This window comes from Platichthys flesus, chromosome 2, assembly GCF_949316205.1.
Source record: "Platichthys flesus chromosome 2, fPlaFle2.1, whole genome shotgun sequence".
Lineage (NCBI taxonomy): Eukaryota > Metazoa > Chordata > Actinopteri > Pleuronectiformes > Pleuronectidae > Platichthys > Platichthys flesus.
In genome coordinates, this window is record NC_084946.1 from 8,071,399 (window position 1) to 8,090,343 (window position 18,945).

The 18,945-nt window shown below is 44.4% G+C and overlaps 1 protein-coding gene across 3 annotated transcripts in view; it reads right to left on the reverse strand.

Annotated features, from left to right (window-relative positions):
* Window positions 1–1,113: 1,113 nt before the first annotated feature.
* The window catches only part of LOC133961167 (nuclear receptor coactivator 3-like), a 30,946-nt gene continuing 13,114 nt past the window's right edge, over window positions 1,114–18,945 (reverse strand). Inside the window, exons 2-24 of one of the 3 annotated variants that reach the window (XM_062396193.1) lie at window positions 16,243–16,310; window positions 15,594–15,643; window positions 14,097–14,201; window positions 13,678–13,838; window positions 12,443–12,543; window positions 12,115–12,289; window positions 11,790–11,981; window positions 11,243–11,329; window positions 10,453–10,596; window positions 9,533–9,680; window positions 8,910–9,409; window positions 7,847–8,826; window positions 7,629–7,752; window positions 7,224–7,460; window positions 6,803–7,015; window positions 6,572–6,689; window positions 6,253–6,424; window positions 5,408–5,788; window positions 4,513–4,971; window positions 4,146–4,404; window positions 3,871–4,063; window positions 3,254–3,608; window positions 1,114–3,138 (exon numbers count right to left, since the gene is read on the reverse strand). In XM_062396193.1, coding sequence (XP_062252177.1) covers window positions 3,127–3,138; window positions 3,254–3,608; window positions 3,871–4,063; window positions 4,146–4,404; window positions 4,513–4,971; window positions 5,408–5,788; window positions 6,253–6,424; window positions 6,572–6,689; window positions 6,803–7,015; window positions 7,224–7,460; window positions 7,629–7,752; window positions 7,847–8,826; window positions 8,910–9,409; window positions 9,533–9,680; window positions 10,453–10,596; window positions 11,243–11,329; window positions 11,790–11,981; window positions 12,115–12,289; window positions 12,443–12,543; window positions 13,678–13,838; window positions 14,097–14,188 — 5,103 coding nt within the window. In that variant the 5' untranslated portion in view covers window positions 14,189–14,201; window positions 15,594–15,643; window positions 16,243–16,310 and the 3' untranslated portion in view covers window positions 1,114–3,126. The remainder of the gene's footprint in view (window positions 3,139–3,253; window positions 3,609–3,870; window positions 4,064–4,145; window positions 4,405–4,512; window positions 4,972–5,407; window positions 5,789–6,252; window positions 6,425–6,571; window positions 6,690–6,802; window positions 7,016–7,223; window positions 7,461–7,628; window positions 7,753–7,846; window positions 8,827–8,909; window positions 9,410–9,532; window positions 9,681–10,452; window positions 10,597–11,242; window positions 11,330–11,789; window positions 11,982–12,114; window positions 12,290–12,442; window positions 12,544–13,677; window positions 13,839–14,096; window positions 14,202–15,593; window positions 15,644–16,242; window positions 16,311–18,945) is intronic. The other 2 variants (XM_062396201.1, XM_062396184.1) reach the window with 2 other exon arrangements.

An 18,945-nucleotide genomic window follows, 5' to 3' on the forward strand; every position in this document is an offset into this window, starting at 1 on the left:
ATTCATGGTTTATGTACCAACACCAAATTTAATCTATGTGAACCTACTTGACAATAAACCCAGATTCTGGTCATCTTGTTCGAAATTCTTTCCGCACCATTATATTTAAGGACTGTTCTCTTTACCTATACTTTGGTTAATTAAGTTTGTCCATATTAAACTTGTACTGCACTGTAAAACAACTACGATACATTGATTTGCACAAATCAGAAATTAAAAATATTTAGTCACAGAATATTTCATCTACATCTACAATTATTTCCATATCAAACTCTGAAAATGTTCAAATAGATCCAGTTGTTTGTGTGTAATCTTGTTACCTGACTGACAGACCAGGGTGAAAACATAACCTGCTTTTCAGAAGTAATACTAAGCAATATTAGTTTATCTTGTTAACCACTAGATGGAGCTACCAAACTAGCTCAACCTCTAACATCAAGAACAGTGACTGCTACAGAGGATGATCAGTATTGTAATGTAGCAAATCTAATGTGATGAAAAGTAATTTATGATTATTTGATGTGATTATTTTAGTACATTCTGCTGATTGGACAGCTGTACTTCTATTTGCATTGGACTGTGAATACAGGACAACTGCATTTTTAAGCTGTGGTACCAAAGTTAAATATCTCTGTTCCCATATATAAAGTACAAGGTCTTTTTATACTGTTGTATCACCACTGTCACTCACTTGTACCGAAGGATTGGAAATGTTCTACCACTGTTTAGTGTACATTAGTTTGGAGCTTAGCAAATAGGCAGGTTACCATAACCTGAATCTTTCTTAACCAGAAAGTCAAGGGCAATAGTTTTCTTCTGAGGGAAGATAATTAGATCTACAGATGGAACTTATTATTCCTTCATTTTATCCAATAACCTGATGAAGCCGCAGCCCTCATCCTGATTCGTTTGATCAGATGGAACTTATTATTCCTTCATTTTATCCAATAACCTGATGAAGCCGCAGCCCTCATCCTGATTCGTTTGATCAAACTGATGATGTCAGTGCAATACACCTTCACTATGCACTTACCAGACTGAGAATGGAGTAAATACTATTCATGCATCACTTTTCAGAATCAGAATCAGTGCGCAATAAGAAAAACAGTCAAGAGTGTTTAAATAGAAATTTGTATTTACATCAATATCAACATCAAAAGAAAAAAAAATTCTGTAATATACATCCTGTAAAATGACAGCTTATCTTACCTCCACACAAAGAAAAACAGAAACAAACCTCCTTTTGTACTCCATCAAAACTTTACAAAGTTCATTTTTCCTGAAGTAACAAAATATGCACATAAAATGAAGTTGTTTCCCAAAAAATAGAGGAGATATTGATATGTCTTTAAGTTGAATTCATTCCATTAATATTTATCTTTCACAGCAAAACATGCTTTCTCTTTTCCTCTCTGGATGTAGAAACCTTCTGCTGTGGGGTTGGGACCGTCTGCTCCTCTTTGCACTGCACCGATAGCCGTTAGCTTGCAGTACACAACCGTCATATGTGATTACAGATCCATGATATGTACCCATTTACCATCAGAATAACATGACACGTATGATAAACATTTTTTACACCAGAAACTATACAGGGATGTGGAAAAATATCTTTGGATTGCGGATCTTGATAAGGTAGATTCAGCGAGCTTAGAATAACACACAAAAGAAGATGCTGCTAATAAAATACACTGGACACAGAGCTGGTGGGAGGGAGAGAGAGGAGGACAAGAGGTCTGTTGGTGAACTGCACACACACACACACCTCTAACTACTTATTGCCTAACCATAACCCCAAACCTATCTTCCCCGAGTCAGGTCCTCTCAACATGTATAACACACACACACACACACACACACACACACACACACACACACACACACACACACACACACACACACACACACACACACACACACACACACACACACACACACACACACACACACACACACACACACACACACACACACACACACACACACACACACACACACACACACACACACACACACACACACACACACACACACACACACACACACACACACACACACACACACACACACACACAAATAACTTGATGGACAGTCCTGACAGAATTCATTTCCTCCCCCTTCCAATAAAGACCTCTGACAGCTGAAAGCTCAAAGCCTCAACTCATCAGATCCTTATCACAAATAAAAAGTGCCTCGACTAAAACATGAAGAAAAGACTTTTCAGAAGATTAAAAAAAATACAGCATCCAGATAAAGACAAACTAGGAATGAAAAACCCAAACACACCTGCAATATTTGCCTCCGCAAAAAAACAACAACTAATGAACCAAATCCGGATTGGCATATGGGACACAAAAATACAACCAGGTCTCATACTCTGTGCAATAATGGGCCTTTAAAAAACATGTTTGATATATTTTGTAGATTATTTACAATTCATGTTCACAGAGGTCACTTGAGACATCTAATACTGCAGTACCATTTGTTTGCTCATAGGAGGGGTGATGGTGCTCAGATACAGTCTAAAGCGTAGAGGTGAGAGTTATTGCTCCAATCTGCATAACATAGTAAAACTGTGCTTAGAGCTTCAAACGTCTTAAAGAACGAGGCGCATCCAAAGGATAAAAAAGAAGCAGCCGAGAAGAAACCCATTGTTGTGAAGGCATTGAATCTCTAGTAAGGCTTTAATGATGAAGAAATATTGCATCGATCGTTGTTCCACACAGAAGCCTCCAGGTAAAGTGCGGCCACAATCAGTTGTACCGTAGTCCCTCTTTGCAGCCTGACTGTGACGCTAAATACTGCCCGACAGCTGCAGCTCATTCATGTGTATACACACACACAGCCACAGGTATTTAGTAGGTGTGCATGTGCATAACCTAAATAGGGTTGTGAGGCTTCAGTTGGCGATGAAACCTGATGCAGGCTTGTCCTCGTAGCCCACTTCCTTCAGGATGAACACTGCGTTGTGTTGAGTCTCCTGCATTACATTTTATGAAGGGGAACTCCTAATCTGCATGTGTGTGTGTGTGTGTGTGTGTCTGTGTGTAAGCCCAGCTCTTCTCGTGGCCCTGGCCACTTTGCTACAGGGGAAAGGCTCCGGTTTCTGCTGTCATCCACAGGTCCTCAGCAATACTTCTACAGAAACAGTGAAAAAACAGTGAGCGATGTAATGGGTTGTAAACAATGTTGTGAACTCAACAGTTTTTATTTAAACACTACATATTTTTCCATTCGTAAAAGCAATACTAACCTGATCAGGTCCCATTGGCATTCTACCCATTCCCATGGTGTTCATGCCCATGTGGCCTTGCATCTGGCCTTGCATCTGGCCTTGCATCTGGCCTGGCATTTGGCCCGGCATTTGGCCCGGCATCTGGCCCGGCATCTGGCCCGTCATCTGGCCCGACATCTGGCCCGACATCTGGCCCGACATCTGGCCCGACATCTGGCCCGACATCTGGCCCGACATCTGGCCCGACATCTGGCCCAACTGTCCTGCCCCGGCCCCGCTGACCTGCCCAGGTCCAGCCATGGAGTTGTTCATCATCATGGGTCCAAACTGGCCCTGGTTGCTTTGCTGGGGGTATTGTTGCTGCGAGTATGAGCTGGAAAGAGAAACAAATACCCTTTTAAAGCTTTGGTTGGTAATCCTGGAAAAGTTAGAGAGACTACACTTTGACAAAAAACAACTACTACTTCTGGTTATCATCTCGGTTTTGTGCTGCTGTGACAAACAGGTACGCCTGCCAATCATTTAAAATGGTTTATTGATGGCTACCAGCAACAGAACAATCTACAGAGCCCCTCTTTTGAGTATTCTGCAGAAATTAAGAACTGTATTGCTGGAAGAGGTTTATGGTTACATACCTGTTGCGAGGCATGCCGCTCTGTGGCCAGCCCTTCATGTCACCAGATGCGTACATGGGCCCTCCCTGTGGGTTTCCCTGCATCCCTTGCGTCACTGTGTTCTGAGGAGGGCCCCCCATTCGTCCTTGCATCAAGTTTCCTGGTGAGCTGCTACCTGGAGCCATGAAAGATGGATCCCCCTGCTGGTTCATCCCTGCAAGTACAACAAGAGTCACGCGAGTGTGACACTTGAATGTCCAGGTGGAGCTAGTAGACAACTATCAAAGTCAACTCACCATAGCTGCCTCCATAGTTGAAGCCCTGCTGTCCAGGCTGGTTTAAAGGAGGTCCTCCCATGGGGTGGTCCATGCCTGCTGGTGCAGTGACATTTGGGGGAGGGCTGAAGCCTCCTGCTGCTCCCTGCCCTTGCTGCTGCTGCTGCTGCTGCTGCTGCTGCTGCTGCTGCATCAGCATCATCATCCGCTGCCTCCTCATCTGCATAGTCATCATCTCTCTGCTGCGCTGAGCCATCATCTGAGCGTTTAGGAAACCAGGCTGCAGGATAAACATCGATACTCTGACCTGAATTCTGCAGTTGGGCTTTATTAAAAGGTCCATGTGAATTCACACTAAATTGGATGTTAGGAAGGGCTCACTACATACCTGACCACCCATGCCTGCATTTTGCATTCCGGGTTGCATGCCGGGTTGGATGCCGGGTTGCATGCCGGGTTGGATGCCGGGTTGCATGCCGGGTTGCATGCCGGGTTGGATGCCGGGTTGCATGCCGGGTTGCATGCCGGGTTGCATGCCGGGTTGCATGCCGGGTTGCATGCCGGGCTGCATGCCGGGCTGCATGCCGGGCTGCATGCCGGGCTGCATGCCGGGCTGCATGCCGGGTTGGATGCCGGGCTGCATGCCTGGCTGCATGCCGGGTTGGATGCCGGGCTGCATGCCTGGCTGCATGCCTGGCTGCATGCCTGGTTGGATGCCGGGCTGCATGCTGGGCTGCATGCCGGGTTGGATGCCCGGTTGGATGCTGGGCTGCATGCCTTGACGCATGGCAGGATTTACCCCGGGGAGATTTTCAATCTTCATGCCTTGTCGGGTCTGGTTCATAAACTGCCACAAGAGACAGGATAAAAAAATGTCATTATACCAGTTATTTTAAAGTTTACAACTAATTTCACAAGTGAAGTGCCCATTCTAAACATGCCTATTTGAATTGGCTGTTGTAAATATGCTGCCGTCGTGATTGAAAAAGTCAATTACATTGATGAGTCCCTCGTGCCACTACCACAGAACTGCTGATAGCCTTTTTATTTAAAGTTTATTAATATTGATTGTAAAACATGTCCAAATTGCAGCAATTTCGTCTCAGCACGTACTTGGGAGAATACATCTGTCAACTGTGGAAGCTGATAAGATGAACAGTTCTTGAGATATGCGTTTCCCATACAGACACATTTTGAGAATTATTAGATAGGTATCTAGGAGCTATTTTCTATACATCAATCTAGTGGGTCACTGTTAGGCTGAATATTATCTGTGCTATCACCTGCTGCCCTTGCAACCTCTGCTGTAGCTGCAGTCGGAGAGGCTTGGTGGCCATCATGCGAGGTCTCATCATGTTTGCACGGGGGTTGCCCATACCCCCCATGCCTGGGAAGCTCCCTGTTTGGCCCATCTGATTCATCATAGGGTTGAAGCCTGCTGGAGACTGGCCTTGCATTGTGTTGCTGCTGTAACCAGCTTGCATGCCCACTGAGGGGGGGCCTGGGGTGCCAGGGTAGCCCTGTCCATACATGGCTTTTTTGTCCATGCCTATGGTTGATTCTGGGGGCACTGGGAAAGGCTCCGATGGGGGGCACTGACCCCGACCTGGACCACGACCTGGACCACGACCTGGATCTTGCGGGTGACCTTCAGGTCTGCGGGTCTGGGGAACAGAGGAGGTAAATGTAATGGATGTTTGAGCACAGACACAGAACTCACATATACAGTACACAACATTAAACAACTACATGAGAATCACATGTACTAAATCTGCTAAATAAGATGCTACAAAAAACTAGGGGGCTTATTACAACATAAAGAACCCACATTCAAATCACATTTATTAACAGAGAACCAGATAAGCAGATATAAACCTATGTATATATATTTAGGGATTTTGGTTTCTCTGAGCTTATAGCAGTTATGCTTTTCTTAACACGCACTCACTAACACTCATATTCTAATTTTATACTGACGTATAAACTTTCAACTAAATTCAATACTATCACTGACTAGGTGTATATAATTTCTGAAGCCTTGAAGTTCATTTGGGCCCTTGCTGCCACAACTTGTAATGTTTTGTCATCTCCTGTAAAATCTGTAAAAATGTACTCCAGATTGCAGTACCTTGCCGACTATATCCGGGATGCCAAGGGCTCGGTCTATCTCCTGCAAAGCACTGACATCAGCCGTGTTGAGTAGAGAATCTAGCTGGTCCAGAAGAGCTCGCTCATCACTCGGGCCTTCGCTGTTGGTCAGGGGACCCAGCAACTCATGCAGGGGGTGCGCAAACTGGTCCCTAAACATGCAAATGATAAGGATGTTAAATTCTGTCAAGAACAGGAGACTGTGATCACAGACATTAATAATGTGACCTTCTGAATCCAGCTTGGAGTCTTAAATGAGGTAAACATGAGGAGGGAGAGGATTGGAAACAGTGGTTTACCTGTTTGTTTTAATCTGTGGTCGGTCCATTCCAATAGCAGAGTCTGGCCAAGAGGGGGACCGAGGCGGAGGTCCATGTCCACGAAACGGGCTCATGCTAATACTGGTATCATTGGTACCTGCAGGTCCAATTCAGATATTTACTTTACTTCAGGATATAATGCAAACAAGTTAAGCAGCAAGCAATTGCTAGTTACAGCTTAAGATATAACAACGGAGATATGTGACATACCCATATCCATGAGCTGCTGCTGCAGCATGGACCTGGTGTTTCCAGGTACACTGTTGGAGCGGTTCATCATGGGACCTCCCATTGGGACAGAGCGACCCATGCCCGGGTGTCCTGGTCCAATTGTAGGACTCACGCTAGACCTCGGCATCCCCCACTCCCCTGGCCCTGCCATGGGAGGGCGCTGGGGTATTCCCATACCTCTGCCCATTCCTCCTGATCAACACACAGACCATTTACATCGTTTACTCAATGATGTAAGCAATTTTCTGAAAACTGCAAGCTTCTGTAATTTCAAAGATAGTGAGTTTAACATTTAAACGCAAGTGCTTGGTAAACAAACATCTCCATGCTGTCTATTCGGTGGTGTCCAGGTCAATACACGCTAGTCTTTTGCATGCTAAGAGATAAATGTTTAACTTACTTGGATTTCCCCGCGGTGGACACACTCCCATGCCTCCGGGAAAGCCATTGGGAATACCCCCAGGTCGGATTGTAGCATCCACATTCTCCTGTTTGACCAATGTGGGACAGGGGACGTTCCTTCTCATAGCTAGCCCGCCTCCTACTGGCCCCTCTGCGCCCATGGGCTTGGCATCCATGGACAAAGCTCTTTGATAGACACCACGCTGACCTGGCGGCAGGGGGCCTTTCTCCCCTTCTGAAACACACAAAGTACCAAGGTGAAGTTACAAAACTTCAACCATTTAGTTAGATGATTCAAAGGCTCTACGGTGTGATACCTCATGAAAGACCTACAAACATATCTACCTACATTAGCAAAGTGATCCAACTGATCATATATCGTAGATTTTACCGGCTGACTTACCATGTAAACTGTCAGGAAGATTTCCTTGTTTGTTTCCCACTTCCTTCCCTACTCTGGAGTCTGCTTCAGGATAGAAGCCAGAGTTGTTCCTTGGGACACCAAGGATGGTCTCCAGAGTTTCCGCCTTAACAATAGACACAGGAATGATTGGAGAACAATGTCCTGCTGGGTTATTTAAACTAAATCTTATAAGTTTGTATTTTGTGGGACAATCTTACCTCATCAGTTGGCTCTAATTTGACCTTTCCCTCCATGCAGTGGGGATCAGAGCTGGTAACCCCTGCCCCCTGAGGTCCTCTCCCTTCCAGCTCCTCCAGCTTTGGCTTGATATCTCCACCTTCTTTTGTGTCATCTTTATTGAGGAGGTAGTGAAGGAGCGCGTGAGGCTTCTCCTTCTTAGGGCTGTGCTGCTCCTGTTTGGATTCGGACCCCCTAACTCCTGCAGTGGCAGCAGGCCCAGGGTCTGAATCCAAGCTGCTCTTCCCAGTGGCCTCGGCTGTGATGCGAGCCACATCATCAGGAGTGTTCCCGTTCTGGAGGAGCTTGTGGAGGATCTTGTGCTTTTCCTGCAGCGACTGACTCGATAAATGTCCTGCGCCACCAGAGGAGGACACAGCGCCATGATTTCCGCCTGTAGAGGAGGACACTCCTGTTGAAGAGGAGGGGCTGGTGACACCTGCTGTTCCATCTTTAGTCTCAGGCGAGGAGGTGGGTCCAGAGCTTGTTGTGTGATTGGGTGGCACCAACTCATCTGTTGGGGAAGTGAGGAGCTGCAGAAGTTTCTTGTGACTTCTGCCGTCAGGGACCCGTCGACCGGTTTCTCCCCCGGTTGGACCCATGTCTCTGCTGACCTGGCTGTCCGGCTTGTCAGGAGGCCCCTCGCTGGTAGGAGTGTGTGGGTGCTGCTGCGACTGCTGCTCTAATCCAGCCCCCAATGAGCTGCCTGGGCTCTTAGAGTCAGAGTAGGCTGGGAGGCCAGGTTTACATGTTACACCCGAAGACTGGTTGGTGGAGTTGATGCTTGGGGAGCTGTCAGGTTTGTGAGGTGGAGGAGAGGTGAGTGGGGAGGGCATCGGATTGCCCACTCCCTCACTAATGGCTTGGAGGGCATTCAACGAGCTGCTGGAAAAGGTGGTGCCTCCCCCTCCAGAGTTACCAGGATGACCAGGATGACTGGAGCTCATGGGAGAGTTCATACCTACAACAGTATAAACAGGCATGTAAGCAACTCATGAATAAAATTAATATTATATACATCATCATTAAATATTTGGTTCTTACCACCAGGAGAGAAGGGGCTAGCAGCCATCTTGGGGCTTCCTAGGACTCTGGGTGAGCCCATGACATTGTGGGGGGGGGCGTTAATCCCTGGACTGGCCTGGGGGGGGCTGGTCATTCCCATGCCATACCCTCCGCCTCCAGGTCCACCTCCTCCTCCATGGAACTGACCCATCTGTGGATGTTGGTGCTGCTGCTGGTGCATGCCATGGTGGCCCATCTGATTCATGGGCCCCATTTGGTTCATCGAGTTATTTGGATGCATCGAATTCATTTGATTCATTTGACCGACGTTGTTCATCTGATGCATGGGACTCATCTGATTTGTGCGGTTACCCCCAGCATATGGAGTCATTCCTCTGTGTGGCATGTTGGCCTGGTCCGCCATGCCATAGCCCCTGTTCATGCCTCCTCCTGGGCCCGTGTTCATCTGTTGGTTGGGGTTGTTCACACCCATGCTTTGAGGCCTCATGCCTTGGTTTCCACGATAACCATTTTGCTCTCTTCAAGAAAATTTGAGAAATAACAATAGTTAAAAACAGAACAAAGTTGCAGTACAATGCAGTCAGACATTCACCCACGTTTGGCAAAAATCATGATAGTTGTAATTGTTGGAGCCTTTGAACCTTTGTAGCAGGTGTGTGGACAAGAAAGAGTGTGGCTCATTGGTGTTGGGATTCCTGCAGAGGTCACTCCTAGTCTGGGCTGTGACTGGGGTGCCATCGGAGAGTGAAAAGCGGTAGAGTGGGGTCTCTGCGTGGCCATTATGGAAAGCTGCAGAGGAAAAAACTAAAACGTCAAGCCCCCAATCTATAGCTGACAATTGGAAAAAGTATAAAACACTAACCACATGAAATGATAATGCTAAAGAAGAGCTCCCAGAGTTATGGGCACACACTTACTAAACATATGTCAATCTGTGTTGCTGAATTTTTACACATTACCAACTTCTTGACATGCTGGTAATGTGGTAACTGCAATAATCAAATGTCACATTCACCTCTTTTCGATTTATCTTTAAAAAAAATCACCCAGTGTTGATTTTATATTAAAACAAGAACTCAGGTCTGAAGGACCTAACTCTTAGTAGGGATAGTCACTTTCCTTCTAACCATGCTTTCACATACATGCAGATAACCGGCAGCCTTGTGAACTAAATAGTTCACATACTTTCTGAGGACGTGCACAAATGACGCAGGATATGTTAGACAACCACAATTTCCATGTGAACGCACAGTTACATAGTTAATAGCTATCTCTGGAAGTATACACCATAAAGTAAAAAGTATTTACACATTATGTCTTGTAATATCTCCTAGTTTACTGATGACTGCTCATTAACCATTTGAGTCTCTTCTTCACTTCGAAACAGCAAATTCAAACATTACATAGGTTTTGATGAGGTGGTTTGTGTTCTTGTGAATTCCTTGTGTACTGATTTTCTTAACAATGATCAATCTTTACTTCTTGTTTTCTATTATAATAGATCATATATGTATCTATGTCTGGGTCAGTGGTTTCACATGTGAGATGGATCACTACATACCCTCTTGATAGTGACGTTTGTAGGACCATGGTTGTCCTTCACTGTGTTGGAGGAACATCTGCATGCAACGCCTCACCAGGTCCTCCCAGCCTGGGCGCATAGTGGTGTGAAGAGAGCTCTGGTGTTCGATTTCAATCAGTTTACCTGCAATAGAAGATTTTCAACTTGGATTAGAAAAATATTAACGGCTAGTGTCGGCAAAGGAAATATGCAATAACTTTAGATGCAATGTTAATACAAACTCAACGTTTCTTGTAGTAGCTTAAAAATTCAAGCCCTTTCCTGTTTCATTTGACAGTAAACACTCATTTCTTACCAGGGCTTTTATTGTGAAACCACAAAGTTTTCCACATGTGATAAAAGCTGGACGGAATTAAAAGGAAGACCAACCACAATGAATAAACAACCATCGATAGAGACTGACATAGGACAAGAATACTTGGATAGTATCCCAATAAAGAGCATAAGTAACATTTTGTGTAATTTATAAAATAAAGTCCTCACAGCCCCAGCTACCAGTACCACTTGTTTTGATTTGAGCAAATAAGGTGGCTACAATAAAATAGTTTGCAGATCATACTCTCATAGCAGGACAAGTAAGATAGTCTAAGCTGAAAATTTGAATTCTAATGCCTATTTAAAATAGACAAAGATCTGACTTAAGGCCTATTTATGGGCTGCTGCCTCTGGCTAACTATTTTACAAAAGGTCCTATCATGTTTTAAAAATGAACACACTTCAGGAAAGTAATTGGATTAGATTTATTAATTGTTGCATAGTGAAAACTTACCAGACAGTTCATGGCGAGTACTAAACCTCTCTGTTCTCTCTACTGCTGTGATGCGTCGCGCCACACAAATCATACAAGACTGCAAATCTGAGGAATGAGACAACACCATTTTAAGTCCTCATTTAAACACACCGGAGCAGAAATGGGACATTCAGCATCTTGCTTGTGGGAAAAATGACATCTAAACAAAAAGTTATCAGTGCATAATAGAAGACACAAGTACACATTATGGGTCACCCCAGTAAGACACCTGGTCATGTAACAAATCCTTTGGGGCATAAATGCTGGTTAAGAGAAGAAAGAAAATCGCTGCTCAGTGAAACCGAACGGCCCTTAAGTGAAAGGACCTGACAAAGATCCCAATCTGGTATGCAACGTTGTTTACATTTTCTATGGCATGGAGTATAAATGCTGGATGACGATATCCTCTCAATCAGTCATTTTATATGAGTTGCCATGTAATCAAATTATGTATTTACCACTTAGTTTCTATTTAACTGGAAAAACAAATTAAAAAACATTCAGAACAGTTAAAAATTACTTTTACCTTCTCCCTCCTCCATCATAGCCCGGGGCTGAGTGAGGGCAAAACACTGCATGGTCTCATAGCGTTGGCCTCCAGGTCTCTCATCCGACAACCCATGATTCTGACCATGAACAAAGTTCACTAGCATACGACAGTTGAAGGTGTGACTCTTCTGCCGGGGAGCCTCTCCACCCCATGATGCCCCGTTTGGTGCTATGAAGAAAAAAAAAAGAGGCTGTTAATAAAAGATGAGACGTGCTTGTGAATAGTTGCATGTATTTGTACACCTAGGTATGAATGGACTTGTTTGTGTTTGCACCAGCACATGTATTAACCCATGTCTCACCGTTGGACTTGGGCAGATTCTTGTGAAACTCCTCCCGGTCCTCATCGTGGATGATGGTGTACACACTGGTATTGATCAGCTCTTCCTGCTTGTACTGCAGGTACTGGGTCACATTGTCTGACACAAATATTATGTTGCCATCTCGGTTCACCACAAACAGAAAGCCATCCAAGGCCTAAAGACGGTGGGACAACAGAAGTGGGAGAGTTGAAAGGAGGGAGTCATAAACATATAATTTACAGAAAGGTAATATATGCAGATCACACCATAGCTCAGCATATTAATTGTCAATGGTCTCTTGCCCCACAAGGATCGTCCCGAAACTGACCTGTAGGAGTAGTGGTCCCAGATGGTCCTTGTCAATGACCCCTTGACCAGTTGAGGACACATCCGCCTTCTGGACATCATCATCACTGCATGAACTTTTTCCTAAGGACCGATAAAGCACATTGCACCAGGCCACTCTCAAAACACTTCTAACCAGAATTTTGAAAAGTGCAGATGACTTTTTTTCTCACAACAATTTAATAGATTTCATTACTTTTCCATTTTTCAAGGGAACAAATCTCTGATTTATAGTTGCTTCCTTTATACAGTACTTCTTTCCGCCACCAGGTGGCATCCCGGGTCATGGATACATGGTTAGCATGCCTTTCTATTTTTAAATCAGCATGTGTTTGATGCTTAGTTAGATACCACTCACTCTATAGCAGGGCCATCTGTGGCACAAGGCACGAATAAACACGACAAATAATATGGCATTGAATGGATTTTATTCCATTTCAAACTGAACTAGTTAGACAGAGGAGGGAATGAAAGGACTGAAATGATGGCAGACACAGATTAAACTGATGCAAAAGCAAAGATGAATAAACAGGGGTAGGAAAAGGTGTGTTAAATGGACAATATTGACGACATAAAAGAGAAGAAAAAAGGGGCCCTCCATAATTCCTATCCTGTAACTATGGCAACCTGGCTGCAGAACGCTGGGGCCAGCAGTAGCCAGCTGTGACCCTCTGGGTAGATTCCAGTATGATTGCTCTCTCTCTCTTCCTTAGCCACTTAACCTCACAGATTTAATCTAAACCGAACAGCAAGAAATATCTTCCTTTACTCATATAAATCAGCTCAAATCTGCAAAATAATTATAAAACCGCCAAGGTCTGCTTTCTGAGTCACGAGTGTCCTTAGTCTCCCAAAGAGATGCAGGATTTGCCACCAACAGATAAACACTGTAACTGACAGCCTTGAGCCATGACCACTAAAGATTGGTCTCAATTACTGGTGTTCGTTTACCCCCAGTGACACAAAAAGCCGAACAGGCTGCTGGTCTGAAGAAGCCTGGCAATGAACCAAACAGACCACTTGAGTGGCATCATCTGTCCTGCAGCAGGGTCCCTGACTCGTTTCAACCGGACTTTACTCACCGTTTACTCCACAAACACAAAAAAGGAAAACCTATTTTGATAGTTAAAATAAAGCCAAATCATGGGCAAATTCTGACTTTTCATATGATGCTTCGCTCATGACCAGGAGTGTGTGTGATTTTTAGGGCGGTGGTACCTTGCTCTTTGATTTGTCTGATCTGCCTCACGGTCTCCTTGAGGATGGCACATTTGTCAGGCTTGACGTTGAAGCTGTCAATGTTGGAGAGGTTGGCAGAGATGAGCTCAGCCAGCTCCTCGATGTACTTGCTCTCCTGTTCCCTCCGACGCTTGTCACACCTGCCGGGGCAGCAAGGGGATTAGACATGTTGCCATGGCAACCTCACCTCTCTATGCCCTGGCCGTATGCAAGGCTATACAGTCCGGGTCTCTGATGGTTCAGTTAGTTTAGAAGCAGCAGACACACGTTTGAACCAGGACGCGAGGCCAGGAGGAAGGAAGTGACCCGATGCTTTCGCTGACATTCACACGATAAGCAGGAGGATCCGCAGTTCAAATGAGAAATGTACAATGCTTGACAGAATGTTCGGCACTTACCCTAAACCTGGTGTGTCACATGTGGACAGTTTACGTTTACGGTCGGAGCACAGCGGCTCCAACGAGTTGTCTCCAACGCCACTCATCTTCATCACATATCAGCACCTGAAAGCACACACACCGATACATATACACATGTAGGCAGAGCAGTACGATCACAGGAAATGAACTGAAAGTGTGCTTACATGTTTGTGCACTTTTACATGTCTAATCTAATAAAAAGTGTGGCTTGTTAAGGGCCCTTAGCTGTTAGTTTTGGATAAGTTCACTCTGAAATGACTCAAAATAAAGACAGAACTTGAAAGCATAAAGTTAAGTTATGGGGGAAAAAACTATATCTCAGAGTTATTGTATTATAAATTAAGGGAGAGAGGAGATTGTAGATTCCTACAGAGTTATTGGTGCAGACTGTATTGTAAGTAAAGCAGCCTTGGTTCCTTCTTGGTGCTTGATGGAAGTGAAATCTCATCTCTTCGACTGTGAGGAGCGACTGATGATGATGCAGTGATTTGGAACCTCAGGGGAAATGGGTCAGCCTGTGTTCAGCCAGCCTGCCCGCTAGAATGATACCACTCTGCCAGCAGCCACTACACACACGCTGCGTATACAAACACTTTCCTGAACACTTACATGCTCAGACATGCCGCAGCACAGCCTGTAAGAGAGATCTGTGCGAGTAGCTACCGTCTCAGGAAGACATACATTCACCAGCCCGCCTCTTTGTCTATGTGCCTGGGATGGCATGTGCAAAACTTACACACTGCTGGGGCTTGTGTAGCCTAGAAACAATCCAGGTGAGGATGCTCAACATAGTCCAGGAACTAGTAAGAATTATCCCTCTTCTGTATTCTCTTTACAAACCTACTTCTGGTCTTTCTTCCAGTAGGTCTTAACTGCCGTTCCCCCCCGATATCATCCTCAGAAAACCCCTCCCTCCTCTCCCTCCCTCGCTCGCTCGCTCGGTGTAGCAGTACTTTGCTGGGGACCCTGTGCTTATTTTCTTGCTCTGGCATTGCCCTGTGTCTGACCCCCGCAAAGTTCACGATAGAGGAAACCTCTGCAGCCAAGCCTCTAAGGTCAAAGCTCTTTCCTATTCCTATACCCACCCAGAAACACGCACAAAGCTGTTTTTCAACTGTTCTACTAAATGTCTGTCCTGGACTTTGTGTGTGCACATGCGAGCGCACTTAAACACAGAGTGAGCTCATTCCAGAGTGGAAAACAGTAGAACGGATGAGAACCATTATGCAACTCCTGCTCAACAACAGCAGGCTAGGACACGCAGTCCAGTCGCTCACCATCATCACTACTCCTAGAAAAGCACCAAGTCCCAGACACTCACTCTGTGGCATAAATCTGCTGCGCATGCTTCATGTCTGTCTACCTTTCAGCACCCCTCTCTAAATCTACCTGTCCCACTATGGCTGTGACTCCTCTGGCCAGTGCGCCCACCCTCTTTTCTCTTTCTTCCTTCCTGGTTTCTGTCCTAAGGCTCACCTCTACAGCAGTGGAGAAAGATGACATCAGCCCTCAGTCAGCTTCACATCCTGAAAAGGACAAACAGCAGAGCTGGGGGCTGTGGGGAGTCTTTCAGAGAGCAGGGAATGCACAACAGAGTAGTATGCTTTCTATTCGAGGTATGAGAGGTAATGCTAAAAACTAGAATAGATGTAAACAGGTTTCAGCACTGTAACGAAATGTCCTACATAAAAAGCCTGAGTTCCATCATTACACGCAATTGTAACAAAACAACAACTGTATGATCTCAAGGCACAATTTAATTCAATGGTCTTAATAGCTTTAGTAGTTCAGTTATTGTGATTCTGCACATATCAAAGTTTGACGTGAAAGGGATCTGAGACCTGCCAATCCGAGAAACAACACCTCTAGAGCAGCGGCCTAACAAAAACCACAGATGAGTCTCAACAGGCAGTATGCCACAAAACTGAATCAGCTTCACTTGAAAAGGTGAAACTTGCTTAGAAACCAAATGAGGTTCACAAACCATCGGGCTCCCAAACAGTAGCTGCCAATGTGAGAAATTTCAAATCTCATACCTAAAAATGTCTGGTTATTTGGTCTATATGCATTGTTGGCCTATAGTGTGTGCATGTGTGTGTGTTTTTTACTGGCACAATATGCTCACCTCGGCCAGTACAAGCCCCAGTCAAGCTCCATTCAGGGTCTAGTGTCTCTTCAATGTCTCAACATCTCCTGAAAGCAGAAAGGTAAAAAAAAAAGTTCATGAACTCTAGCAATGTCTCAACATGACTTGATACTGACACTATTAAAATAATTTTCTCATCAGGAAGTATTCATGTTTGGCTTTCACAGAAATTCATGGGAAAAAATAATTTCTAAAATTGCACAGGAAGCACATAGCATCCTGTTTGCGTCCTCCCCTCAGCCCGTTCCACTGCGTCACCACTTCCCTTTCCTGGAAACTTGGCTACTAATCCAACCCATTTACATATTATATGTCCAGCTGGGTGACAATAGTAAGGGGACAGGGGGGCTGCTGCTGCTGTTCCTCAACAAAGTAAGTTCAAGTTGTCATTCATAACACACTTTTGAGGCCGCACGTTTTGACCATTTTATTTATCGATGGGAACGAACTGTAATCAATTTAGTTTTAATAACTAACTACATTTATATCCTTGTAACATTTAATGTTGTTGTGAGAGGTCTTGTTTCTAATGTTAAACAACGCAGGCCTTCCAAAGTGTAGGCTACATCTCCAATAATACATATTAGAATTAAAAGGCACCACTTTTGTAACATGTACTCTTGGCATCCATACTGCTTCACAATTATTGAGCCCATAAACTGAGACTTCTGGAAATGATGCTGGCCCTGAAAAATGTTGAGGGGATGCTTTTTGAAGACTAGATGGGTACGAGAAGAGGCAGTGAGAAACAGCCATCGCCTAAACTCTGCTCTACTATGGAATACAGTGTTTACCCTTTGCAAATAAATTGAAAATCAACTGGTGATGGTCAGTGTAAATGTTGTGACGAGCACTACAAATAATTTAGTGTGTGGGAAACTGTGAGAAGTGTAGAAAATACTTTTGGTTCATTATAGAACTGTAGCGGGTGAGAAGACGTCAGAGGAGTGGCGGTCCTTCATACGTGGCACAGGACATATTTACATTCATGCAACGTAAAGGATGTGTCCAAATGCATCCAAGACCACCACATATGTGCATTTATCGCAGGAGGCTTTGAAGACAGATGTTAATACCAGGTCTGAATGGAGTCCAACAACTAAGTGCATAGTAGAAAGTTTGCTTCATGTTTACACACCAGTTATGTGAAGAGACATGTGATAAGCTTTTTCAGGAGGAGCATTGAGAAGATTTCTGATATGGAGCTACAATACTGTCCAAGAGCTCAAAAAATATCTGGAAAAATGTATCACATCTGACTGGTCAAATCACTGGAACACCGAACTAAGATGTGGTTTGTTTGTTGCCCTGTCTCTGAATCTGGTTTCAGAAATGCACTGAGGTCCAGAGATGCTCCAGAGATTCTCTAGAGGAGGTGAATGAATGCAAATGTCCAAGAGATAGCCTCCTGATCTTCTGCAGACTTTGTCTGGCCCCTAGTATTGAGTCCGCAGAAAGTCCGGAGAGAGACGTAAAAGTGAAAGAAAAAAAAATGATATCACCAAAGATGTCAAGAGTTTGTGGTGATAAGAGCCGCCGCCCGGGCCAAAGTGATATTAAGGGGCCGGTCATTACACTCACACTGTGACGACCTTCAGTGTTCAGATACAAAATGCTCCAAAACCAGTGACCTTTCACACCAGATGTTCTTCACAATATCAAATCTAATAATAATAATCAAACAGCTCCAAATACGATTCCTCATTTTATGTCAACTAATAATGTGGGACCTTTAAATTCTGTTTGGAACTGCTTCTGTTCTCTTTGGACACGCCAATAATAAAATTACAGATTTCATAAAATAAAATTGGGTTTTAAAAAAAAATGTCAACACCTGTAAAGTAAATAATAATTTAACATACTGCCTACATTCGGGTTAGCCTCAATATGCCCAGATATAATAGTCACAGCCTCATGTCGACAGCAGCTACAAGCCCGTTACTGCTCAGCCAACAGTGTGTGTGTGTGTCTGTGTTTGAGAGAGAGGGAGGGAGGGAGGGAGGGTTAGCGAGAGAGAGAGAGAGAGAGATAGATCCTCCAACACAGACCACTGATCACATCAGTCCTTAACACAGGCTGCTACTGAGCTAATGCTGCAGCTGAATAATTTAACACAGAGAAAGAGAACTGCAACTGACCCAATGCAGTTTGATAATCTGAAGTTGAATTTTCCCACCAAAACAACATATCAAGAATTCATAGAAACAGAGTGGAAAAGGTGAATATTTTGGAGCAATATCTTCCACCTCAGGTTTGAATTATTTTTAATTCCTGTTCATTCCAGTCATTTACTTCCTCGTTTACTGACAGGTACCAGTGCAAACATGCACGGGTAACTTATGGGATTGAAATGTAATCTAGACCAAGAGATGTAAGCGTGACTTGTATGAATACAGACCACAGGAGGTGGAGGAGGAGTCAAGACAGATTGAGCCGAATAAAGAGGACGAGGAGGAGGAAGGGGAACAAGTGAGGGGGAGGGGAAGAGAGAGGCGGGCGACACTGAGCTAAACAGACCCGGGGATCATTCAGGAAAAACAGATACTGGTGTGCTATGATTTTGACAATTTAGACCATGTGATTAGTTAAAAATATATTTTTGGACCTGAAAAAAATCCAGTTCCCTGTCCCCTGCGGATTGCAAATAAGAAAACACTGGATTTCAAAACAAATCAAGATATT